The sequence below is a fragment of the Ranitomeya imitator genome, chromosome 4 (genome assembly GCF_032444005.1).
Source record: "Ranitomeya imitator isolate aRanImi1 chromosome 4, aRanImi1.pri, whole genome shotgun sequence".
NCBI lineage: Eukaryota > Metazoa > Chordata > Amphibia > Anura > Dendrobatidae > Ranitomeya > Ranitomeya imitator.
Window position 1 is genome coordinate 176,778,741 of NC_091285.1, and position 22,307 is coordinate 176,801,047.

Here is a 22,307-nt window from a genome sequence, read left to right on the forward strand (position 1 = left end):
CTGTGGTCATGAGTGGTACTTCGGCTGGTTCTGTCTATGAGCTTCCGCTGGTGGATGTGAGTGGGGCTGCGGCTTCTGAGTTTCCTTCCTCAGGTGACGAGGTTAAGTCGTTAGGTGCTGCTCTATTTAACTCCACCTAGTTCTTTGTTCTTGGCCTCCAGTCAATGTTCCAGTATTGGTCTGGCTCTCTCCTGGATCGTTCTTGTGGCCTGTCTGCCCTGCATAAGCTAAGTTCTGCTTGTGTTACTTTTGTTTGCTATATTTTCTGTCCAGCTTGCTATATTGGTTTTTCTTGCTTGCTGGAAGCTCTGAGACGCAGAGGGAGCAAATCCGTACCATTAGTCGGTGCGGAGGGTCTTTTTGCCCCTCTGCGTGGTTGTTTGTAGGTTTTTGTGCTGGCCGCAAAGCTATCTTTCCTATCCTCGGTCTATTCAGTAAGTCGGGCCTCACTTTGCTAAAATCTATTTCATCTCTGTGTTTGTATTTTCATCTTAACTCACAGTCATTATATGTGGGGGGCTGCCTTTTCCTTTGGGGAATTTCTCTGAGGCAAGGTAGGCTTATTTTTCTATCTTCAGGACTAGTTAGTTTCTCAGGCTGTGCCGAGTTGCATAGGGAGCGTTAGGCGCAATCCACGGCTACCTCTAGTGTGGTATGATAGGATTAGGGATTGCGGTCAGCAGAGTTTCCACGTCTCAGAGCTCGTCCTATGTTAGTAACTATCAGGTCACTTTGTGTGCTCTTAACCACTAGGTCCATTGTGGTTCTGAATCACCTGTTCATAACAGTACTGGAGGCCCAAAGTACTAATGCTTCTCAATAGAGGGAAAAGAGAAGTTCTGAGACCATTTTTTTTTCTTTGCCTGTGTTTTGTCTTTCTTTTCCCCTAGACATCAGGGTGGTTCAGAACACAGGTGTAGACATGGACATTCAAGGTCTGTCCTCTTTGATGGATAATCTCGCTATAAGTGTTCAGAACATTCAAGATTTAGTAATTCAGAATCCTATGTTAGAACCTAAAATTCCTATTCCTGAGTTATTTTCTGGAGATAGAGCTAAGTTCCTGAATTTCAAAAATAATTGTAAACTATTTCTGGCTTTGAAACCCCGCTCCTCTGGTGACCCAGTTCAACAAGTAAAGATCATAATTTCTTTATTACGTGGCGACCCTCAAGACTGGGCATTTTCCCTTGCGTTAGGAGATCCTGCATTATGTGATATTGATGCGTTTTTTCTGGCGCTCGGGTTGCTTTATGATGAACCTAATTCAGTGGATCAGGCAGAGAAAATCTTGCTGGCTCTGTGTCAGGGTCAGGATGAGGTAGAGATATATTGTCAGAAATTTAGGAAGTGGTCTGTGCTCACTCAATGGAATGAATGTGCTCTGGCAACAATTTTCAGAAAGGGTCTCTCTGAAGCCCTTAAGGATGTCATGGTGGGATTTCCTATGCCTGCTGGTCTGAATGAGTCTATGTCTTTGGCCATTCAGATTGATCGACGCTTACGTGAGCGTAAAACTGTGCATCATTTGGCGGTATTATCTGAGCATAAACCTGAGCCTATGCAATGCAATAGGACTTTGACCAGAGCTGAACGGCAAGAACACGGACGACGGAATGGGCTGTGTTTTTACTGTGGTGATTCCACTCATGCTATCTCCGATTGTCCTAAGCGCACTAAGCGGTTCGCTGGGTCTGCCACCATTGGTACGGTACAGTCGAAATTTCTTTTGTCCGTTACTTTGATCTGCTCTTTGTCATCCTATTCTGTCATAGCATTTGTGGATTCAGGCGCTGCCCTGAATTTGATGGACTTGGAGTATGCTAGGCGCTGTGGGTTTTTCTTGGAGCCCTTGCAGTATCCTATTCCATTGAGAGGAATTGATGCTACGCCTTTGGCCAAGAATAAGCCTCAGTACTGGACCCAGCTGACCATGTGCATGGCTCCTGCGCATCAGGAGGATATTGGCTTTTTGGTGTTGCATAATCTGCATGATGTGGTCATGTTGGGGTTGCCATGGCTACAAGTCCATAACCCAGTATTGGATTGGAAATCAATGTCTGTGTCCAGCTGGGGTTGTCAGGGGGTACATGGTGATGTTCCATTTCTGTCTATTTCATCATCCACCCCTTCTGAGGTCCCAGAGTTCTTGTCGGATTACCGGGATGTATTTGATGAGCCCAAGTCCAGTGCTCTACCTCCGCATAGGGATTGTGATTGTGCTATCGATTTGATTCCTGGTAGTAAGTTTCCTAAAGGTCGACTGTTTAATTTGTCTGTGCCTGAGCATGCCGCTATGCGGAGTTACGTAAAGGAATCCTTGGAGAAGGGTCATATTCGCCCGTCGTCGTCGCCATTGGGAGCAGGGTTTTTTTTTCGTGGCCAAGAAGGATGGTTCGCTGAGACTTTGTATTGATTACCGCCTTCTAAATAAAATCACGGTCAAATTTCAGTACCCCTTGCCGCTGCTGTCTGATTTGTTTGCTCGGATTAAGGGGGCTGGTTGGTTCACCAAGATAGATCTTCGTGGTGCGTATAATCTTGTGCGCATTAAACAGGGCGATGAATGGAAAACAGCATTTAATACGCCCGAGGGCCATTTTGAGTACCTGGTTATGCCATTCGGGCTTTCTAATGCTCCATCAGTGTTTCAGTCCTTCATGCATGACATCTTCCGAGAGTACCTGGATAAATTCCTGATTGTATACTTGGATGATATTTTGGTCTTCTCGGATGATTGGGAGTCTCACGTGAAGCAGGTCAGAATGGTGTTCCAGGTCCTGCGTGCGAATTCTTTGTTTGTGAAGGGGTCAAAGTGTCTCTTTGGTGTTCAGAAGGTTTCATTTTTGGGTTTCATTTTTTCCCCTTCTACTATCGAGATGGACCCTGTTAAAGTTCAGGCCATTTATGATTGGACTCAGCCGACTTCTCTGAAGAGTCTGCAAAAGTTCCTGGGCTTTGCTAATTTTTATCGTCGCTTCATCAATAATTTTTCTAGTATTGCTAAACCGTTGACTGATTTGACCAAGAAGGGTGCTGATGTGGTCAATTGGTCTTCTGCTGCTGTGGAAGCTTTTCAAGAGTTGAAGCGTCGTTTTTCTTCTGCCCCTGTGTTGTGTCAACCAGATGTTTCACTCCCGTTCCAGGTCGAGATTGATGCTTCTGAGATTGGAGCAGGGGCTGTTTTGTCGCAAAGAAGTTCTGATGGCTCGGTGATGAAACCATGCGCCTTCTTTTCCAGGAAGTTTTCGCCTGCTGAGCGTAATTATGATGTTGGCAATCGAGAGTTGCTGGCCATGAAGTGGGCATTCGAGGAGTGGCATCATTGGCTTGAAGGAGCTAAGCATCACGTGGTGGTCTTGACTGATCACAAGAACTTGACTTATCTCGAGTCTGCCAAACGGTTGAATCCTAGACAGGCTCGTTGGTCGCTGTTTTTCTCCCGTTTTGACTTTGTGGTTTCGTACTTTCCGGGCTCTAAAAATGTGAAGGCGGATGCCCTGTCTAGGAGTTTTGTGCCCAACTCTCCGGGTTTGTCTGAGCCGGCGGGTATTCTCAAAGAGGGGGTAATTTTGTCTGCCATCTCCCCTGATTTGCGGCGGGTGCTGCAAAAATTTCAGGCTAATAGACCTGACCGTTGCCCAGCGGAGAAACTGTTTGTCCCTGATAAATGGACGAGTAGAGTTATCTCTGAGGTTCATTGTTTGGTGTTGGCTGGTCATCCTGGAATCTTTGGTACCAGAGATTTGGTGGCTAGATCCTTTTGGTGGCCGTCTCTGTCACGGGATGTGCGTTCGTTTGTGCAGTCCTGTGGGATTTGTGCTCGGGCTAAGCCCTGCTGTTCTCATGCCAGTGGGTTGCTTTTGCCCTTGCCAGTCCCGAAGAGGCCCTGGACTCATATCTCTATGGATTTTATTTCGGATCTCCCCGTCTCTCAAAAAATGTCGGTCATTTGGGTTGTTTGTGATCGCTTCTCGAAGATGGTCCATTTGGTACCCTTGTCTAAATTGCCTTCCTCCTCTGATTTGGTGCCATTGTTCTTCCAGCATGTGGTTCGTTTACATGGCATTCCGGAGAACATCGTTTCTGACAGAGGTTCCCAGTTTGTTTCGAGGTTTTGGCGAGCCTTTTGTGCTAGGATGGGCATTGATTTGTCTTTTTCCTCGGCTTTCCATCCCTCAGACAATTGGCCAGACTGAACGAACCAATCAGACCTTGGAAACATATCTGAGATGTTTTGTTTCTGCTGATCAGGATGATTGGGTGTCCTTTTTGCCTTTGGCTGAGTTCGCCCTTAATAATTGGGCCAGCTCGGCTACTTTGGTTTCGCCGTTTTTCTGCAATTCTGGTTTCCATCCTCGTTTCTCTTCAGGGCAGGTTGAGTCTTCTGACTGTCCTGGTGTGGATACTGTGGTGGATAGGTTGCAGCAGATTTGGACTCATGTGGTGGACAATTTGACATTGTCTCAGGAGAAGGCTCAACGTTTTGCTAACCGCACGCGCTGTGTGGGTCCCCGACTTCGTGTTGGGGATTTGGTTTAGTTGTCATCTCGTTATGATCCTATGAAAGTTTCCTCTCCTAAGTTTAAGCTTCGTTTCATTGGTCCATACAGGATTTCTGAGGTTCTTAATCCTGTGTCTTTTCGTTTGACTCTTCCAGCTTCTTTTTCCATCCATAACGTATTCCATAGGTCATTGTTGCGGAGATACGTGGCACCTGTGGTTCCATCCGTTGATCCTCCTGCCCCGATTTTGGTTGAAGGGGAGTTGGAGTATATAGTGGAGAAGATTTTGGATTCTCGTATTTCAAGACGGAAACTTCAGTACCTGGTTAAGTGGAAGGGTTATGGTCAGGAAGATAATTCCTGGGTCTTTGCCTCTGATGTTCATGCTGCCGATCTGGTTCGTGCCTTTCATTTGGCTCATCCTGGTCGGCCTGGGGGCTCTGGTGAGGGTTCGGTGACCCCTCCTCAAGGGGGGGGTACTGTTGTGAATTCTGTGGTCAAGCTCCCTCCTGTGGTCATGAGTGGTACTTCGGCTGGTTCTGTCTATGAGCTTCCGCTGGTGGATGTGAGTGGGGCTGCGGCTTCTGAGTTTCCTTCCTCAGGTGACGAGGTTAAGTCGTTAGGTGCTGCTCTATTTAACTCCACCTAGTTCTTTGTTCTTGGCCTCCAGTCAATGTTCCAGTATTGGTCTGGCTCTCTCCTGGATCGTTCTTGTGGCCTGTCTGCCCTGCATAAGCTAAGTTCTGCTTGTGTTACTTTTGTTTGCTATATTTTCTGTCCAGCTTGCTATATTGGTTTTTCTTGCTTGCTGGAAGCTCTGAGACGCAGAGGGAGCACCTCCGTACCGTTAGTCGGTGCGGAGGCTCTTTTTGCCCCTCTGCGTGGTTGTTTGTAGGTTTTTGTGCTGGCCGCAAAGCTATCTTTCCTATCCTCGGTCTATTCAGTAAGTCGGGCCTCACTTTGCTAAAATCTATTTCAGCTCTGTGTTTGTATTTTCATCTTAACTCACAGTCATTATATGTGGGGGGCTGCCTTTTCCTTTGGGGAATTTCTCTGAGGCAAGGTAGGCTTATTTTTCTATCTTCAGGGCTAGTTAGTTTCTCAGGCTGTGCCAAGTTGCATAGGGAGCGTTAGGCGCAATCCACGGCTACCTCTAGTGTGGTATGATAGGATTAGGGATTGCGGTCAGCAGAGTTTCCACGTCTCAGAGCTCGTCCTATGTTAGTAACTATCAGGTCACTTTGTGTGCTCTTAACCACTAGGTCCATTGTGGTTCTGAATCACCTGTTCATAACAGAATAGCGGGCAAAATGCAGAAAATCCGCAAAATTAATGAATATGCTGCTTTTTTTACTGCAATGCGTTTTGTTTTTTTTTGCGGAAAAAAACGCATCATGTGCACAAAAATTGCAGAATGCATTCTAAATGATAGTATGCATATGTCTGCAGTTTGTAATGCATTTTTATCGCAAAAAAAAGCGGAAAAAACCTGAACATGTGCACATACCCTCAAACTCCAGGAAACCTTTGTCCCAGAAAGGATTAGAGCAGCAGGGAATTCATACTGAATCACAGCAGAGAGAGGTAATTTCCATCATGCAGAGCAGACTGTATACCTGGTGAGAGTTGTATTCCATCCTCTGAAATGCATCTGGACTTCAGTAAATGGTAAAGTGACTTTCCCTGTCTCCTGCCTTATTACTCTGCACCATCTATTTCCATCACTATCCCTGGGGGCCAGCCCTAGTTGGAGGGGGTTAAACACCTGCACTGCCATCATAAACCTACCCCCCCCCCTTCCTTTTTATTTTTAATACTTATTTCACTGTCCCCGGAGCACAGGCATCAGGCACGGCTGCTATCCCTGTGACCCCCTGAATCCAACGCTGTCCGACGACCGGAATACCCCACTTTGGGTGATACAAGATCACCCACTGCTCCAGTGACACCCATCAAGGCTATGATGAAAAGAAGTAGCTGAAATGCTCCTCTTTGTGCAGTGTCAGACACGACTGTTAAGGTACCTTCACACATAACGATTTCGTTAAGGATATCGTTGCAACGTCACGCTTTTTGTGACGTAGCAACGATCCCGCTAACGATCTCGTTATGTGTGACAGGGACCAACGATCAGGCCCCTGCTGGGAGATCCTTGGTCGCTGGGGAATGATCAGGACCTTTTTTTGGTCGCTGATCACCTGCTGTCATCGCTGGATCGGTGTGTGTGACGCCGATCCAGCGATGTGTTCACTTGTAACCAGGGTAAATATCGGGTTACTAAGCGCAGGGCCGCGCTTAGTAACCCGATATTTACCCTGGTAACCATTGTAAAAGTAAAAAAAAAAAATACATACTCACATTCTGATGTCTGTCACGTGCCCCGGCGTCCACAGGGTTAAAACTGCTTTCGGCAGCAGCGCTGCTAATGCACACGCTCCGGCCGAGAGCTTCCCTGCACTGACTGTCAGTGCCGGCCGTAAAGCAGAGCACAGCGGTGACGTCACCGCTGTTACTGCCGGCGCTGACACTCAGTGCAGGGAAGCTCTCGGCCGGAGCGTGTGTATTAGCAGCGCTGCTGCCGAAAGCAGTTTTAACCCTGTGGACGCCGGCGGGGGACGTGACAGACATCAGAATGTGAGTATGTACTGTTTTTTTTTTAACTTTTACAATGGTAACCAGGGTAAATATCGGGTTACTAAGCGCGGCCCTGCACTTAGTAACCCGATGTTTACCCTGGTTACCCGGGGACTTCGGCATCGTTGAAGATAGTTTCAACTATGCCGAAGTCTTTCCCCGGATCGTTGGTCGCTGGAGAGAGCTGTCTGTGTGACAGCTCCCCCGCGACCACACAACGACTTACCAACGATCACGGCCAGGTCGTATCGCTGGTCGTGATCGTTGGTAAATCGTTTAGTGTAACAGTACCTTATTATTAACGGTTATCCTTTGGCACTCTCTCCAGGCTGTCAGAATTTCTGATGCCCAAACAAGCAATGGCCTCCATATTATCTGAACACTTTCAGGTGGAGTGGCCTCTAGGCCTATTAACCTGACATAAAAGCAGCAATTTTAGCAGGTGCTGCATGAGGTTGTTTCATACTTCCTACTTTCAGGATTTGACTAGTAATGATTGAGCCTGCTCACCAGTTGAACAATTTACAATTGTACCATGTGGCTTTTTCCAAATCATACATCCCTGCCACTATAGAACAATCTGCCCAGTGGAAAACAATACATTATATATACATGTAGAAAATACGCTACAATGTAAAAGATCTAGAATGCTGCTATATAGCTAAATACTTATATTACAATTATTTGCACAATTAGTTAAATTTTCCTATGCATGCAATATTACTAGAATTCTATGTCTAGGGTTGTGTTCGGTTCAGGTGTTCCTCTTTGATTTGGGTTGTATGTTTGTGTAAACTATTATGTGGTCATTTGGATCTTTTTAGCTTTATATAATAAATGTTATATTTTAATGGATTTTTTGGTTGGCTTCATTGAGACGGCAGTATAATTACTGCTGTCTGAGTTGTATAATATTGTGGAAGTACCAATTTGTTTATAAGCTGAGTATGCAAATTGCCTCTTTTGAGAAAAAGAGGACTTAAACTCTATAGCGCCACCTGTTGGAAGTAGCGATCCTACAAATCACAATCAACCCTTTAACGAGTCTTGCAATATGACTTAGGATAAAAGCCAAATCAGTATCTCAATTCGCAGGCACGGTGTTTCTGGCAGTTGGCCCTCATCAGTGCGAAGCATGAGAACTGATTTGGCTAGGTGAGAGGCTCTGTACTGGGGTCTAAGGAGTAACGTTTCTCCTTATGGAGAGTGACATACCAGCTGGCTTGTCTGACGAGGGCCAACAGCCCGAAACACCGTGTCTGTGAATTGAGATACTGATTTGGCTTTTATCCTAAGTCACATTGCACGACTCGTTAAAGGGTTCATTGTGACTTGTAGGATCGCTACTTCCAACAGGTGGCGCTATAGAGTTTAAGTCCTCTTTTACTCAAAAGAGGCAATTTGCATATATAATTTCCCAGAGGAGCATTGCACGGCGAATAAGCCTCCTTACCTTGACAAGCCAGCTGGTATGTCACTCTCCATAAGGAGAAACGTTACCCCTTAGATCCCTTTATAAGCTGAGGACATTTTTGTGATTATCATCAATGTAAAAGATCTAGCTTGTATTCTGGTGTAAAACTTCATCAAATATCTCAAAATTTACATAGGTCTCAGACAGTTTTATCAAAAGGAGCGCAGCATGGGTGGGACATTGCTAAATCATGAAAATTTACACCACTTTCGTGGCATAAATCTGGCCAAAATCTACTCTCGCCCCTGGCTGGATATAGATGGATATCTGTGTGCTAACCTAGCGTCAGACAATTTGAAAGATGCTGAGGACAGGAAAAGGAAAGCAACCACAAAACCAGGCAATGTATGATTTGTATGTTAATATATAAATGCATAGTTTTCCATAAGAGCTGTAGGCACAAAACTATAGGTGATTTTTTTTTTCAATTGAGGCCAATTTCAAATTTTCTTCATTTTAATATTTGGCTGCAATTTTAACATTGGCAGCAATCGCGACTGATTTTTTTTGTGACATAATTGCCGCAGACCTTTTTCACCCTAAGGCCGGGGTCACACTTGCGAGTGTGATGCGAGAAACTGGCACAAGTCTCTCGCATCAATACCAGACTTTGCCGCCGGCACTTGGGACTGGACTCCGGTCTCGAGTGCCGGCGTCAGTGCCGGGTATTTATGCGAGTTTCTCGCATCACACTCGCAAGTGTGACCCCGACCTTATTCCCTTGTCGTGTGCTGCGATGTAGCAACGATGCCTAGTGAACTTTGGTTAAGCAACAGGTGTCTCTGCCAAAGTCGCTGTGTATCTCTAGCCCTAAATATATCGTTACATTTAAAAAATACTGCAAAGATAAGTCTTCCCTATCCCAGAACATTTAAGTCAATATCTTTGCATTTTGCTGCACAGTACTGACTTATACAATGCTTTTTTTTCTAAATCTAGGCCATGCCATGCAAAGCAGAGTATTGAGAGGTCTACAGATATGACGGCAAGGCCTGAACTCCCAACTCCTCTGAGCAGCAGTGAAGACAGCACAGGTAGCTGGTCACAACTTGTGAATGACGAGGAAAACCTAGAGGACACAAGCAGTTTTCTTCAGCTAAGTGAGCGATCCACAAGGTAAGAATAGCTGCATTCAAAATCCCATGTTTTATGTTATAAAACTTTTATGCATGGACAGTGCAAATAACATTTCTAAAATTAAATATACTACTTGGAAATATATTCTACTTTAGAGACAAGTCTTCTCTTGTTCCCCTATTTAGGAAAAAGCAGGGGTTCAGGCACTAATGGCAGACATTACAGTATGCAATGTGCTGGATACAATTTTCATCCATTTTTTTGGTCTTTGTCAGATTGGCATCTTCTAATGGAACCAGCGATTTATAAATGTGTTCTATCACTCTAAGGACTCATTCCAACTTGTGATGAAATCGAACGAATGCTATCCAATTAAAAATTTGATTGCATTGGGACCAATGTTATTCTACAATTGTGTGTTCATCTGTGTTTTTTTTCCAGCTCGGATCGGATCACTGGAAAAAAACTTGCAGCATGCTGCGATTGTAATTGGAAATTGGATCGCATCCTGCAATAGAAGTCAATGGGTGCGAGAGAAGAATCGCACAGCACTCGGACTATGCAAGTGCTGTCCGATTTTTACACATCGATCTTCTTTGAAAAGCCAGCAATTCATCTACTGCGTACAGCAAAATCACAGCCTTACAGGTTACAATAGAATAGATATATACACATACACATAGGATCAATAGTACACATACATCCTCCACTATACGTGCTGTCCCTATGGGGCAATTCTTGAGGATGAAGAGTATTTGTTCATTGGATGGAACCTTTGAGAATCAGGCCGGGACCTCACCAGGAGATTCCAGGACCGTGGATACAGTAAGAGATGTATAAAAAAAGGCTACCTGCGGGCAAGAAGAGAACCACAAGATAAATTACTCTGTAGAACATCCAAACATGTGAGGGATCCACCACTGAGATTTATTTCAACCTTTAATAACAGTGGGAAGTCATGCCTCAGGTGCTGCAGAAAAATTGGGGAGTACTTCGAACAGAACCCTCCATTAGAAGTATTATACCTGACCGTCCTCTTATGACAGCTAGGAGAGGACGTAATTTGAAAGATTTATTGGTAAGGAGCCACTATGTGGCGAACCCCCCAAAACCCTTTGGGGTGGGTAAACGAAAATTGGGTTGCTATCCTTGTGGGTCTTGTAGGGCCTGCCAAAATATTATAAGATCTACATCATTCACTTCAGCCGATGGAGGTAGGGATTACCGGATTACGTGCTACATCACGTGTGGCACCACCCATGTGGTATACTACGCCGTTTGCTCTTGCAACCTAATTTATGTGGGGCTTACGTCATGGGAGCTAAGGATCAGGATGAGGGAACATGTAAGGGACATTGTGGCCGCAAGGAATTGTGATGACTATTCTGAGCTTAAAACATTACCAAGGCACTTCAAACAGTGTCATGATTGTAATCCATCAGATTTTAAGATACGTGGGATTGATAGGGTGCATTGTGGTATTTGAGGAGGAGATCTAAAACGCACATTGCCACAGTTGGAGTGTCGTTTAATAGTTACCCTGGGCACAATGTCCCCTCATGGGTTAAATGAAAAATTGTCTTTTGTTCCTTTTCTCTGAAAATATAGTTTTCTGGCTTTTCTGGATTCCTATTTTCTCTGTCTCCTTGTTTATAATATTGTATGTCTTTTTAATTCTATTCATCTAGTGATCTGGTGTTGGAGCACAGAGGACTAAATTAGTTATGGAGGATATTTTCCTCACTATTCCATCTAAAATCATGACACACATACTTCAGTCTGGCTACCCCTCTCTTTTTGGAAGCAAGTACAATTATTGAAAATGGACCATGTGAAGACTGTTTGAATATACAAACTATGTGGTGTCTCCTGTTTCCAAGATCCCTAGATTATACTTAAGAGGGGCACTATTGTTTTTATGTGTATTTGTTATATCTGTCTATGTGATTTGAATTATGGTTGTTTACATGCTATATACAGTACGGACCAAAAGTTTGGACCCACCTTCTTATTTAAAGATTTTTCTGTATTTTCATGACTATGAAAACTGTACATTCACACTGAAGGCATCAAAACTATGAATTAACACATGTGGAATTATATACTTAGCAAAAAAGTGTGAAACAGCTGATATAATGTCTTATATTCTAGGTTCTTTAAAGTAGCCACCTTTTTGCTTTAATGACTGCTTTGCACACTCTTGGCATTCTCTTGATGAGCTTCGAGAGGTTGTCACTGGGAATGGTCTTCCAACAATCTTGAAGGAGTTCCCAGAGATGCTTAGCACTTGTTGGCCCTTTTGCCTTCACTCTGCGGTCCAGCTCACCCCAAACCATCTCGATTCGGTTCAGGTGGGGTGACTGGGGAGGCCAGGTCATCTGGCATAGCACCCCATCACTCTCCTTCTTGGTCAAATAGCCCTTACACAGCCTGGAGGTGTTTTTGGGGTCATTGTCCTGTTGAAAAATAAATGATGGTCCAACTAAACGCAAACCAGATGGAATAGCATGCCGCTGCAAGATCCTGTGGTAGCCATGCTGGTTCAGTATGCCTTCAATTTTGAATTATTCCCCAACAGTGCCACCAGCAAAGCACCCCCACACCATCACACCTTCTCCTCCATGCTTTACGGTGGGAACCAGGCATGAAGAGTTCATCCGTTCAGCTTTTCTGCATCGCACAAAGACACGGACGTTGGAACCAAAGATCTCAAATTTGGACTCATCAGACCAAAGCACTAATTTCCACTGGTCTAATGTCCATTCCTTGTGTTCTTTAGCCCAAACAAGTCTCTTCTGCTTGTTGCCTGTTCTTAGCAGTGGTTTCCTAGCAGCTATTTTACCATGAAGGCCTGCTGCACAAAGTCTCCTCTTAACAGGTGTTGTAGAGGTGTGTCTGCTGCAAGAACTCTGTTTGGCATTGACCTGGTCTCTAATCTGAGCTGCTGTTAACCTGTGATTTCTGAGGCTGGTGACTCGGATAAACTTATCCTCAGAAGCAGAGGTGACTCTTGGTCTTCCTTTCCTGGGGCGGTCCTCATGTGAGCCAGTTTCTTTGTAGCACTTGATGGTTTTTGCCAATGCACTTGGGGACACTTTCAAAGTTTTCCCAATTTCTCGGACTGACTGACCTTCATTTCTTAAAGTAATGATGGACACTCATTTTTCTTTACTTAGCTGCTTTTTTCTTGCCATAATACAAATTCTAACAGTCTGTTCAGTAGGACTATCAGCTGTGTATCCACCAGACTTCTGCACAACACAACTAATGGTCCCAACACCATTTCTAAGGCAAGAAATCTCACTTATTAAACCTGACAGGGCACACCTGTGAAGTGAAAACCATTCCCGGTGACTACCTTTTGAAGCTCACCAAGAGAATGCCAAGAGTGTGCAAAGCAGTTATCAAAGCAAAATGTGGCCCTACTTTGAAGAACCTAGAATATAAGACATAATTTCAGTTGTTTCACACTTTTTTGTTAAATAAATCATTCCACATGTGTTAATTCATAGTTGTGATGCCTTCAGTGTGAATGTACAATGTTCATAGTCATGAAAATACAGAAAAATCTTTAAATGAGAAGGTGTGTCCAAACTTTTGGTCTGTACTGTAAATTGCTTGGCATATGGTATTAATACATACATCAGAGTGTTCTGTTAATAAGCTTGTTCCTCTCTGTAGGAACTAATAGGTCCGCCGTGATGTGCGCATGCGCCGCGATTTTGCTGTCAGCTTGCATTCCAGAAGGCATCCAGGAGGCACAATGCGGGCCATTGACATCACAGGAAGTTATTACTTTGACCCGCATTGGAGCCGGATGTGACACATAGCGGTTGCGGTCTCACTCCACATGCTCCAGATTTGAGCGGCGGGCTCAATTGACACACCTCCTCTTTATAAAAAGATAACAGACCCTGATGCCCACACAGCCCCCCGAAGAAGCCTGAATATGCGAAACGCGCGTCGGGGCTATCGTTACAGGTGGCACTGATCCTCTGACTTTTCTTCCCTCCACCCACATGGGTTAGAACTATATCTTGTATTTGCTGATTGGCACTCTTCAGTATGGTAGGGCAGCAATATTTGAATGCGTACATATCTGATGCCAAACCACTGTAGAGGTAGATACTTATATTAATGAGATTGACTCCAAATGGAGCATAACTATAATAAATTGATGACATTATGTGTCCTTACTGGTCGCATGGAGGGAACCAGGGGGAGACACCTGTAATTAGAATTCCCCCCCCCCTATTTCTCATCCGTTTATGTATAATAATGTGATTTTTATCTTAATATTTGTAAGTAGGCTATTTAATAACATTTATACTTTTGATATACATTGGCCTTACTACAATTTATTTGAGAGCAAGTTTGCTCCACTGTTCTTTGTAGGATTAACATAGTATAGATAGATATATAGATGTCAGTGACACACACATATGTATATGTAGATCAAAGAAAAGCCGGCAATTCAGCAGCCACGTACTGTAAAATCACAGCAGGAGCAGACAGGATAGAATAGATGGATTACATACAGTAATTACACATAGAATAGATAGATATAAACATGTCAGTGACATATACAATTAGTACAGTGTGTGTGCAACTTACTGTACATATTAAATTAATAAAAGATTATTTTTCTGAAAAAAATGGCGTGGGCTCCAGCATAATTTTCTTAACCAGCTGACGGCTGGGGGCTGATGTTTATAGCCTGGGAAGGGGTAATACCCACAAAGCTTCCCAAACTTTTAATATCAACTGTATACTAAGCCTTTACTGTCTATTAACATGGTGGCCCCCCCAAAAAATGAAGTAGGGTCCCCCCATAATTAATAACCAGCAAAGACTATGCAGACAGCTGCAGGCTGATATTAATAGCCTAGGAAGGAGCCATGGATACTGCCCCCAGGCTAAAAACATCAGCTCTCAGTGGCCCCAGAAAAGGCACTTCTCTAAGATGTGCCAATTCTAGCACTTAGCCTCACTCTTCCACTTGCCCTGTAGCGGTGGCAAGTGGGGTGATGGTTGTGGAGGTTAATGTCACCTTTGTACTGTCAGGTGACATCAAGTCAAGAGGTTAGTAATGGAGAGGCGTCAATAAGACACCCCATTACTAACCCCATAGTCACATTGTAAGAAAATACAGACACCCAGAAAATAGTCTTTTAATTGAAAGAAGGACGCAGACTCCTTTTAATTATCTTAATTAAACCATTCTTACGACCTTACCCATTCCCCCGATGTCCTCGTCATCTGCAAAAGAGTTAAAAAAACAAACAAACAACAATAAACCATACCTTTCCGCAGAGAAGATGATAATCCATTTGTCCCACGATGGGTCTAGCTCTGCTACATCTAGATTGGTTGCATGATGAGACCATACAGCCTACTGTAAGCGGCAGATGAATTGCTACACATATATATATACAGTATATATATATTTTGAAGAATATTTCCATTGAAAAAGATGTGTAAATGACAGAGAATTGCTGTGTGTAAAAGCTCATGTTAAAATCGCATTGCAGTCGGATGTAAATCGGATGTTAGGTGTGAAAAATTAGATTGTACTCTCATGAAAAACACATGACACATGCATTACACTCGTTTGACTTTGCAGGAACAAAATCGAACCTATTTTATCACTAGTGTGACTTCAGCCTAAGGTTAAATTCGGGCTAATTATGCTAATCACACTCTGGACAGAGTTTGATCAGAGTGTGATCATAGTGTGATCTGATTTTCTCGGATGTGGAGATGTAAAAAAAAGTTTACATCTTCTCCATTTTGTCAGTCCTTGAACGTCGTACAACATTCTGATGTCTTCCAATTGCAGTTGCATGGCCGAGTGCAATCCGATTTACGGATGCAAAATGTGCATGTTGGTTTTTTTTTTCATCTGACATACTTGGTCCAAGGGAAAATTCAGACATGTACATGACCCCAAAGAATAACATTAGTCCAAGTGTGATCCGATGTTTTGTCAGATCGCACTTGGAACGAACATACGGTCGAGACCTCATCCTTAGCCAGAAATATTGCATGGCAGATAGACAAAAAAGAATAAATAGAATCAAATAAGGTAATAAACCAAAAGCAGAATTTTGCCAGAAATCTTTGTGTCATTTCTTACAGTAATGGAAATGGCAGCACAAGGAGAAGTATAGGCGCTGTAGATCTCGACGCATTCCTGGAGATGGTTCCCCTTGGCACTACTCCTGATATGTAAGTAGAAATTAAACTAGTGGATTTTAGTAAACTTTATTAGTATGCATTCCTTTTGATAATTTATATATACATGGGAAAAGTAATTGTTGTTTAATGGTAGAATTTAGGGTTAGAATCATACAAACATAAAATCTTAGAATCATCATAGAATGTTTAGCGTTGAACGGGACCTCCAGGGTCATTAAGTCCAACCTCCTGCTTAAAGGGAACCTGTCACCTGATTTTGGCGGGACCGGTTTTTGGTCATATGGGCGGAGTTTTCGGGTGTTTGATTCACCATTTCCTTACCCTCTGGCTGCATGCTGGCCGCAATATTGGATTGAAGTTCATTCTTTGTCCTCCGTAGTACACGTCAAAAAAGTATACTACCAGATAGTTGGAATTAGTATCAAATGCAAAAATAAACAAAAACTAATACCTTAACAATAATTTTATTTAATCAAAAATACACAAAACAGGACTTATAAAAGCATACACAACACCCAACAGCTTTCAAAAAGAGTGGGTCAATAAAAACCTGGCCCGATCAGTGGAAGAAGGCTGGTGGGGACATATATGTATATGTTATTACTCTACCTGTCCCTAATTGATCCCTGCCTGTCTGTGGCGGAGGTTGGCACCCTCTTGGACGCAATATGGCGCTCCCGCTCCTCGACAGCTCACCCTGCCAACCTTATGGGTCCCTCACCATACATGGGAATCCTAAACTCCTAATGGTATAATTTTAAACCTTGAATTGCCCAAAATGCAGGTCCCAAGAAACAAAAACAAACCAAATCAGTTGCCAAGTAACAATTCACCAAAGTGTTACACAAACCTTGTATGGTCTGACCGTACCCTATATATAGCCGTCCTGCTCTAATGGCTGTTACACCCTCAAGAGTCCCTATCCAGGCAACCCTACCTGCCAGCGGAGGTTGGCACCCTCTTGAACGCAAAATGGCGCCCCCGCTCATCGGCGGCTCATGGGCGGAGTTTTCTTGCCTTGCGCAGGCGTGTACTACAGAGGACATAGAATGAACTTCAATCAAATATTGCGGCCAGCATGCAGCCAGCGGGTAAGGAAAGGGTGAATCAAACACCGGAAAACTCCGCCCATATGACCGAAAACAGGTCCCGCCAAATTCAGGTCACAGGTTCCCTTTAATGCAGCGCAGGATTTACTAACCCATCTCAGACAAATGTCTGCACAGCCTCTGTTTGAAGGCTTCCATTGAAGGAGAACTCACCACCTCTCGTGGCAGCCTGTTCCACTCATTGATCACCCTTACTGTCAAAAAGTTTTTTCTAATATCTAATCTGTATCTTCTCCCTTTCAGTTTCATCCATTGCTTCTTGTGTTTCCATGTACCAAAAAGAATAAGGATGATCCCTCTTTACTGTGACATTTCTTCAGATCTTTGTGGAAAGCTATTAAGTTTCCTCTAAGCCTTCCTTTTTGCAAGATAAACATTCTTAGATCCTTTAAATGTTCCTCGTAGGACATACTTTGCAGTCCGTTCATCATCCTGATAGTTCTTCTCTGAACTTGCTCCACTTTTTCTGTCTTTTTTTAAAATGTGGTACCCAGAACTGGACACTGTATTCCAGATGAGGTCTGACCAATGAGCCATAGAGAGGATAATTTCTTCTCGTGATCTAGACTGTATTCTTCTCTTAATACATTCTAGAACTGTTTGCCTTTTTTGCTGCTGCATCACACTGTTGTTCCATGTGCAGTCTGTGATCTATTAGTATACCCAAGTCTTTGGCACACATGCTGTTGCTTAGTTCTATTCCTCCCATTCTTTAGATGTAATTTTCATTTTTCTTTCCCAGATGTAGAATCTTGCATTTTTCCCTGTTAAATACTATTCTATTAAGGTACCTTCACACTCAGCGACGCTGCAGCGATACCGACAACGATGTCGATCGCTGCAGCGTCGCTGTTTGGTCGCTGGAGAGCTGTCACACAGACAGCTCTCCAGCGACCAACGATCCCGAGGTACCCGGGTAACCAGGGTAAACATCGGGTTACTAAGCGCAGGGCCGCGCTTAGTAACCCGATGTTTACCCTGGTTACCAGCGTAAAAGTAAAAAAAACAAACACTACATACTTACCTACCGCTGTCTGTCCCCGGCGCTCAGCTTCTCTGCACTCCTCTGCACTGACTGTGAGCACAGCGGCCGGAAAGCAGAGCGGTGACGTCACCGCTCTGCTTTCCGGCTGACCGATGCTCACAGCCAGTACAGGAGGAGTGCAGAGAAGCAGAGCGCCGGGGACAGACAGCGGTAGGTAAGTATGTAGTGTTTGTTTTTTTTACTTTTACGCTGGTAACCCATCGGGTTACTAAGCGCGGCCCTGCGCTTAGTAACCCGATGTTTACCCTGGTTACCAGTGAAGACATCGCTGGATCGGTGTCACACACGCCGATCCAGCGATGTCTGCAGGGAGTCCAGCGACGAAATAAAGTTCTGGACTTTCCTCAGCGACCAACGATCTCCCAGCAGGTGCCTGATCGTTGGTCGCTGTCACACATAACGATTTCCTTAACGATATCGTTGCTACGTCACAAAAAGCAACGATATCGTTAACGATATCGTTATGTGTGAAGGTACCTTTAGTTGCTGCTCATTGTTCAAGCTTATCTAGATCCTTCTGAATCCTTTCTCTGTCTTCTCTAGTGTTAGTTATCCCTCATAGCTTTGCATCAACTGCATAGTTGATTAATTTACCTTTAGTTCCCTGGTCTAGATCATTTACAAAAATGTTGAAAAACACTGGGGCCGAGACAGAGCCTTGGGGTATCCTGCTTGAAAAACTCTTGCAATTGGATGTGCAACCATTTATTACCACTCTTTGAGTACGATCACTGAGCCAGTTATGAATCCACCTTTTCATAAGGTGGATTCACTCACACTAGTGAATAAATGGGACAAGTGCAATACGAGAAAAAATGGTATTACACTCGGACCAATGTTATTTAAGGAGGCATGCTTCGATTTCAATCTAAAATCTGATGGGTGTGAAAACAAATCACATGCCACACTGACCATGAGAGTGGAATCCGATTTTTTGGGACACATTACAATTCTGTAGCATAGGAAACTGCAAATGGCCCTGTAAAAGATAAATATCTGCTGATTAAAAAGACGGATTGGATACAGACAGCACACGGATGACAAGTGAGAAAAAAATCGCCCCACTCTCATGGATGAGAATTGGACCAATTTTTTTATAAACTAGTAGAAGTGACCCCTTAGGTTAGTGTTTTACATCAGTGTTTATAAGCCAAAACTAGGAGTGGGTGAAAAATGCAGAAGTGGTGACGTGTTTCTATTATACATTTCCTCTGATTGTTTGACTCTTGATTTTGGCTCACAAATCCCGATATAAAATACTGACCAAATACTGAACGGGTGAACGTGGCTGGGGTCACACTACAGCGTAATACGGACGAGTGCTAAGCGATAAAAAAAAAAAAAATCGCATAGCACTCGGACCAATGTTAATCTATGGGGCAGCTCACATTATCCATTTTTTTTCTCGTCCGTATTACACTTGCGAGTGAAATCGCAGCATGCTGCGATTGTCTGCATATCTCAGCCGAGAAACACCAATGCAAATCTATGGGTGCGAGAAAAAAAAAATGGCACAGCACACAGACCATGCGTGTGACTTGCGAGAAATTCTCAGGCATTGGGCAGGTGACAGGATATTGGCTCAGCCATTATTTGCCCATTTTGCAAGTGTGTGCGAAAATCTCACCATACGGATGAGATACTGATGACACACGGATACTTTTTTGAGAAAAAAAAACGCATCCTGGCATTGCACAAGGATGATATACAGATCACCATACGGAGAACATTTGTGCGATTCTCGGCAGACAAAATCGGACAGATTTTTTATACTTTGTGTGTGACCCCAGCCTTAAAGTGATTGTTGCTGTAGCCAAAGGATCAGGCCACGTCACTGGTTAGAAAACAACCATAAGCTTCATTTTAGTAATCATCTCCCTGGTTAGATTCACATGTGGCACATGCCACAAACATTCAATAGAACTTAACTAACTTTTATTTCATTAAATTAAGACAATTATTGAGGTTCTCAGACTTCTCACTGGTGAAACGGTGATGACAGGGGCTGAACAATGCTATTTTTCAGTTCAATAAATGTATCAGTTGTGCAGAAAATCACATGATATTAAAGGGCTGCTCCTAGTAACATATACAACCACATAACAGGTGCAGGCCTATGTATATACATATAAAGTAATACTATTTGTAATAGTACCCACAAAGACACATCTGATGCAAATATATCAGCTACACATCTAATGAAAAATATATCGGAGCAGGCAGAAGCGTAGCTAGGGTTTTGGCTCAGGGGGGCGAAACTTCTGAGTGGGCCCCTGACCAGGTAATCTTGATTACAACTCGGTGACACGCCCTAAAGCCTGTCCCACACGTCCAGATAATTCCGGTACCGGAAATATCCATGTCCGTGTGCTCACGCGGCACATCAGTGTGGAACACGTGCGGCATCAGTGTGCCGCCCGTGTGCCGACTGGGTACCACACGCACCGTGCAGGAGACAGCCGTTACAGTTAAGCGCTGTCCCCTGCATCTGGTGCTGAAGCCGCCATTCATTTCTTCTCTCCAGCAGCGTTCGCTGGAGAGAAGATATGAAAAATCTTTTTTTTGTTTTTTTGGTGTTTAAAAAAAGATCCCTGTCCTCTACCCCCTCCCACTCCCTGTGCGCCCCCTTCCCCCCCCCCCCCCCGCTGTTAATAAAATACTTACCCGGCTCCCTCGCTGTTTCCTCTCCTCGCCGCAGCTTCTCCTGTATGAGCGGTCACGTGGTGCTGCCCCTATGGGAGGTGGAGCCGCATATTCATCACTGTAATGGGCGGCACCACGTGACCGCTCATACAGGAGAAGCTGTGGTGAGGAGAGGATATGATGGGGAAGGGGAGATATAATTCACTGCACTGGCCACTATCCAATATGGGGTTGGTCCAGGGGCGTAACTACAAAGAGTGAAGGGGTTGCAGTTGCACCCGAGCCCTGGAGCCTAAGGGGGCCCCATAAGATCAGAACTATTAAAGATCCTTAACAGTTGGGGACCTGTTGGGAGATTTTGTACTGGGGCCCCTCGCTACAAGTTACTCCATTGGATTGGTCCTGGTTGGGCATGAGCGGACCTGTGGATGTACGGGTTTGACCGAACCTTTAGGCCGGGGTCCCACTAGCAAATTACATTCGATGAGAGAGCATCGGATGCGATATACTAATGACACACGGCTCCAGCGCTGCTGCAAGCGGGAGCTGTGTGTCAGTGCTCTGTGCTCCGATCCTCTCACATCCGAGAATTGGAGCACAGCTGCGGAGGAGAAGGAGAAATTTATTTCTTCATCTCCTCTTCAGCCAGCGGTGGCAGAAATCACACTGCACTTGAGTGACATCCGAGTGCAGTGCGATGTTTCACACTCACCCAAAGACTTACATGGGTGCGTGCAATCCGAATTCAGCATGCAGCATACTGCAATTTTTTTTTCTGTCCAATCCCAATCCGATCAAAGCAGGAAAAAGAAACACAAATGAGAACTGAACAATATGATTAAATTGGTACCAGAACTTTGGTATTGTAAAATTGTCATAGTAAAGGCTAGGGGTCGAGCTCTCTCTCTCTCTCGGGTCTGCTCATCTCTAGTCCTGGTAAATTTCTATTCTAGTATGACTCTGGAACTAATGGGACGAAGATGTGAGTCAGACTTTACATCTAGTGGCTGAAGATTAGTTTCCTACTATATTCCCTATCACAATTCAAGTACTAAGGACCGAGGAGAATAATTGGTAAATTTCATCTCATCCATGGATGAGAATATATACCGTACTAATCCCTTTATAACACACGTCTTAAACATATTGCTCAGCCGCGGCTCCTGAGATCAGCACTTGTGGGACCAGACTATAGCTGAGCATGTATTGGAAAATTAGAGCTTTTCCAGTGCTCTGTTATTTAAGCTCTATTTATGTAGCCACAAAGAACCTCTATAAGTGGCACTTAAAAGCTGGTATTTTCACTAACCACGCTAGTCATTCTCAGTTCAAGGAAAGTAAGTATATGAGATTATAAAAGAAATTACAGTGGTGAGACCTGGTCATATGAAATCTCTACAAATGACATCTAACGACTATGTTCAGGGCTATGTTCTTTAATAATTACAACTTAACTTAGTCACCTAATTTAAAGAGGTCGTGCAGAATAAATGGTCTGCTTTAAAAATAAAATAAAATTGTGCCTGTCTAGTCCATGGTCTATGTCTGGTATTTCAGCTCATCTCAGTTCTCCTGAGTAAGGTTATGTTCACAGAAAAATCTTTATCAGATTTTTTTTCTAG

The 22,307-nt window shown here is 43.9% G+C and overlaps 1 protein-coding gene across 1 annotated transcript in view; it reads left to right on the forward strand.

Annotated features, from left to right (window-relative positions):
• Positions 1–22,307, forward strand: part of LOC138674472 (A-kinase anchor protein SPHKAP-like) — a 113,078-nt gene that overhangs the window by 48,922 nt on the left and 41,849 nt on the right. Inside the window, exons 3-4 of the mRNA XM_069762310.1 lie at positions 9,553–9,729; positions 15,829–15,918. Of these exons, the coding sequence (XP_069618411.1) occupies positions 9,553–9,729; positions 15,829–15,918 (267 nt within the window). The remainder of the gene's footprint in view (positions 1–9,552; positions 9,730–15,828; positions 15,919–22,307) is intronic.